At 40.8% G+C, this 4,575-nt stretch overlaps 2 protein-coding genes across 2 annotated transcripts in view; both read left to right on the top strand.

Annotated features, from left to right (window-relative positions):
- The first annotated feature begins 11 nt into the window (after window positions 1–11).
- LOC121705961 (fructosamine 3 kinase related protein) lies at window positions 12–2,791 on the top strand. The gene is made up of 6 exons (XM_042087371.1): window positions 12–289; window positions 642–793; window positions 1,227–1,318; window positions 1,484–1,566; window positions 1,762–1,884; window positions 1,995–2,791. The coding sequence occupies exons 1-6, from the start codon at window positions 149–151 to the stop codon at window positions 2,331–2,333; spliced, it is 930 nt and encodes a 309-aa protein (XP_041943305.1). The 5' UTR covers window positions 12–148; the 3' UTR covers window positions 2,334–2,791.
- Window positions 2,792–3,165: 374 nt separating this feature from the next.
- The window catches only part of tbcd (tubulin folding cofactor D), a 46,365-nt gene continuing 44,955 nt past the window's right edge, over window positions 3,166–4,575 (top strand). The window contains exons 1-4 of the mRNA XM_042087280.1: window positions 3,166–3,736; window positions 3,830–3,880; window positions 4,022–4,119; window positions 4,218–4,319. Coding sequence (XP_041943214.1) covers window positions 3,547–3,736; window positions 3,830–3,880; window positions 4,022–4,119; window positions 4,218–4,319 — 441 coding nt within the window. The 5' untranslated portion in view covers window positions 3,166–3,546. The remainder of the gene's footprint in view (window positions 3,737–3,829; window positions 3,881–4,021; window positions 4,120–4,217; window positions 4,320–4,575) is intronic.

Genomic DNA, 4,575 nt, shown 5'->3' with positions numbered 1-4,575 from the left:
ATAGTGTTCACGGCTTCACGCCATAATAACTTCATACCTCTAACTTCGGTTCACGCATAGGCAGTGGGTTTTCTTTTACTGTCTATGGTTCACGCGGAGATTGTCAAGTCATTTTAACGTTAATGTGACTTTAACGTCAAAAACGGTAATGGAAGCTCAGTTGAAAAAAGAGCTGGGAACCTCGACGTTGAAAGCCACCGGTCATTCGGGAGGTGGATGCATCAGCGAGGGCCAGAGTTATGACACTGACAACGGGAGAGTATTTGTGAAGATAAACCACAAGAGCGAGGTTGTCATCAGCTAAGCATTGTTTTCACTAGTCTGTCTTGAATTTTTTTTCCCGCTTCAAGCACTGTAATCGAGATGACGATGACAAGGTCCCTGCCTGCTTTAGCCTACATCTCAGACAGCGCAACATGTCAATCACTTGCACATGATTGCATCTTGCTGACTAAACAAGCGGCCAGACTAAGCCAAATACGCTACTACTGGTGCTACTATTATAACCCGGTTATATCAGATTTATTTGGCTAAATGTCCTTTTATAATCCATGGCCTCTGTGCTGTGTCATTGTATATCTTGTTGGTCTACTTTGTGACACTGTTTCCTGTCCTCCCCCCACCCCATTCTTGTTTTGAAGGCCAAACGAATGTTTGTTGGAGAGATGGCTAGTTTGGAGGCTATACTGAAAACTAACACTGTGAAAGTTCCTAAACCTGTGAAGGTCCTTGATCTAGAGCGAGGGGGGTCTGTGTTTGTCATGGAGCATGTGGACATGAGAAGCCTGACCAAGTATGACGCCATTATCCTCCCAAACCATCACAATTAAATTACAAGAATTCCTGGAGATACACCCTCTTATATTAGCTTTAGTGCTAAATTGATATGTAATACATGTTTTATTTAAAATGCTAGTTCTTTATATGTAGGCCTATTATTTACATCAGTCATCAGATCATGTTATTCTGCTTTAAGTGGTATATTTGGGCTGTAATGTATTAAATATATCCCTCAGGTGGGTCACGTCTGCTCTAGAAAGATCTGCCTAGATGATTACATCATGGCTTTAACTTAGATACAATGTTTGTAAGTAATGTAGCTTACAGCCTCTTTAAATGTAATGTTCATCCTGTTGTGCAGTACATGGTTTGTGTCCCATTTAATATTCTCCCCAGAGGATGAAGTGTGCCCTGACGTGTGCATGTATATTTGGCTACATGCGCAGGTTCTCTGCCCAGCTGGGGGAACATTTGGCCGACTTGCATCTTCATAACCAAAAGCAGAGAGAGAAGCAGAGCAAACAGGAGCAAACTGTCGGTAATGTACCCTGAGCTCACAAAAAGGTGTTAGGGCGCCATCTGCTGGACAATCTGTGCTATTCCACAATGTGACCATGTAGCCCTTTGTACAGCTAATACCAGCTTATTGGGAAATGTTGAGTCATGTCTTATTTTTACTCAGTTCTAATACTTGCATGTGCAGGAAAAGGATCTGGGCAGTCTGAAGTGCCTGCCATTGACCAATTTGGGTTTGATGTTCCAACCTGCTGCGGATACCTTCCACAGGTTAGTTGCAGTACAGTTGAATAACAATAACATTTTATGACTCTATTAGTTAAACAAAAATGAAGATAAATTGCAGCCCGATAGCGATACTCTCCAGTCCTCTTTATCCCTGGCTTGGGATAGATAGCTACTGCTAAAACAGTGCCTTTGCTGACCCTATGTCTCCCCCCCACACTTTCCTCACATCTCTCTCAGAATAATGACTGGCAAGAAGACTGGGTGGCATTCTATGCTCAGCAGAGACTTGGTCACCAGCTGGACTTAGTGGAGAAGAGCCACGGTGACCGAGAAGCTAGAGAGCTGTGGTCTAAGCTTCAGGTACAGGAAGAACAAAGCCTGAGGCCATTAGCAGGTGGCTGTTATGAATGTAATCAAACTGACTGACGTCATATTTGTGGTTGTTCTCACCCAATTATTTTTCTATTCAGCTGAAGATTCCCCAGCTGTTTGCTGATGTGACGGTTGTCCCAGCACTTGTCCATGGCGATCTGTGGGGAGGGAACGTGGCAGAATGCTCGGACGGCCCAATAATCTTTGACCCGGCATCCTTTTACGGGCACTCTGAATATGAGCTTGGCATTGCGGGCATGTTCGGTGGCTTCAATAAGTCTTTCTACACGGCATACCACGGGAAGATCCCAAAGGCACCAGGCTTTGAGAAACGGCTGCAGCTCTATCAGCTTTTCCATTATCTAAACCACTGGAATCACTTTGGCGGAGGGTACAGAGGTTCCTCCATTCGCATCATGAAAGACCTGGTAAAGTAAACATTACTAATAGGATTTGATGCCTCACCACCCCTGGCCCCACCCCCATAATAATGACAAATTCATGATACAGAAGTTATGCACTTTAACAATTTCACAACACACTACTACATACCATAGAGGGTAAACAGCAGTAGGCCTACCTATGAAGACTAATTAACTTAAGAAAAGTTTTAAGTAGATACAGAAAAGTTAATTGTGACGTGAATGTTTTATATTTTACTAACATTCCATTTGCTCTTGCTGAAGGGGTTGGTGTTGAAAGTACTGAACAGTTACAGTAATGTAAGTAGACACATGTGTCATCAGGTATTACCTGCAATGTGGCATGACAGAGAATGAAGATTGAATAGGCAATATTCAAAAACAGATACACTTTGGAATGACTAATGGAATTCCACTAATGGAATGAACAAAATAAGTGTGACCATTAATCAAAATAAAGTGGATTAAAAACATCTTGTCTCATCTTGTCATTCATTTTAAAAGTAATTTATCTCATGGTACTTGCCTTGTTTCAGTAGAGGCTTCACATTTGATTTTTCTAACTGGAGTGTGACAGAACCTGAAACACATTGTGGTTTCTTGTCTGTCCTCTGTTTAAGGTGTTAGATGTATCGGTATTTACTTCACTGAATTAATTTATTTAAATAATGTTCCCTTTAAAAGAATAATATCTTATTATATCATTCAATGAACAGTCAACACATGCAAGGACATTTCAGCTATCCAGTGTCAATCTTTACATGCAAGGACATTTCAGCTATCCAGTGTCAATCTTCCCATCAGCGCTTTTAATTTGATAGTTTCCATGAACCGGAAGTTATTGACCTGTGTCCAAAGTTTAAGCTCCGGCGTGATGTATCATGACATGAATAGAAAAGTAGAGAACAATGTGGGTATCACGTTATAATACAGTTTCATCATACAGTGTATAACAGTTTAAGTTTTCTTAGTTAATACGGAGGATTCATGCAAGATTCATATTTATTTATTTTTATTTACGTCGTTTGCAGTTGTGCACTGTGAAAGAGAGTGCGCTACGCAGTTGATAAGTAGATGTGTCACACCCATACAATTATCGGTTTGATTGCAACCAGCGGACAGCGCGAATAACTTAACAGTATCAGTGAACATATTGTTGTGTTTTTGATAGCTACAAGCGTCCACTTAAGTTAAGCTGCAAACTATCAGCATCCTCTGAGACAGTGCAATGGCACTGACAGACACGGAATCAGGTAACGCCAATGGAGAGGACGGAGTTGGGGAAGCCGATGTGATCGCAAAGGCTTGTGTTCTTGATGGGTTCACCTTCAGTGCTGAGGTGAGGTCTCTGATTGCCAGTTTACCTGAAATACACGAAGATACAGGCAAAACTGAATCTGCAATGGAGAGATTCATATGTAAGTCAACCTGCTCCCAGTTTTCTTATGTGAATACCTATTCATGTGATTGTGTGTTTGACATAACATTGACATTTGTGTTGTGTGCTGCAGACATTATGGATAATTACCAAGAGCAATCTCATCTTTTGGATCCACACTTGGGTAGTATTCCAACTGGCTCCTTGTTTTCCTATTGGCCGTTTTTTCACCCACCTCATTTACATAGGTTCTGAGCTGGCATTATTGTATATACTTTATTGTCATCTCTCACAGACATTGTCTAATGATCTTTTTCCACCTTAGAATGGATGGTGAACATGTTGCTAGAACTTATCCGCAATGAGAAGTCCCCACCGCTGCTTGTGCACCTTGGATTTAAATTTCTTTACATCGTCTGCAAGGTAAGTGTCGTACACAACAACCATTTGTCACTCTTGTAACATCACACCATATTACAAGATTGTCCTCTGTGTATAGCCTTGACATATTTCTGGTTCAGGTCAGAGGCTACAAGATCTTTATGCAGCTCCTTCCTCATGAGGTGGCAGACGTTCAGCCTGTGTTGGATCTGCTGTGTAGACAAGACCCCAAAGACACAGAGGTGAGCGCTCAAATATCACCCTCATTTATAAACTGCAGAAGGTTTTAGGAACTACATCACATTTACATTTGAGGAGTGGTTCCAAAACGCTATATCTCCATTTTTAAAAACATTAATAAGTCATGTTATTTAATTGTGTATTTTAGGTAACATCAATAACATTGCAGTTTTGATTGATTAAAGATAAATCAAATAACAATAACCCAATTACAGTTGCACTGAAATTACCTGGAAATCAAAATGTAAAAACTAAATA

Source organism: Alosa sapidissima, chromosome 3 (genome assembly GCF_018492685.1).
Source record: "Alosa sapidissima isolate fAloSap1 chromosome 3, fAloSap1.pri, whole genome shotgun sequence".
Taxonomy (NCBI): domain Eukaryota; kingdom Metazoa; phylum Chordata; class Actinopteri; order Clupeiformes; family Clupeidae; genus Alosa; species Alosa sapidissima.
The sequence above is the reverse complement of the archived record's forward strand: the minus strand, read 5'-3'. Positions and strand labels throughout refer to the sequence as shown.

Excerpts from the sequence above, each read along its gene's own strand:
- LOC121705961 (XM_042087371.1), top strand. The coding sequence starts at position 149 with ATGGAAGCTCAGTTGAAAAAAGAGCTGGGAACCTCGACGTTGAAAGCC. Across the intron at positions 1,319-1,483 it reads CAAACAGGAGCAAACTGTCG|GAAAAGGATCTGGGCAGTCT; the intron begins GTAATGTACCCT and ends TTGCATGTGCAG. Across the intron at positions 1,885-1,994 it reads AGCTGTGGTCTAAGCTTCAG|CTGAAGATTCCCCAGCTGTT; the intron begins GTACAGGAAGAA and ends TTTTCTATTCAG.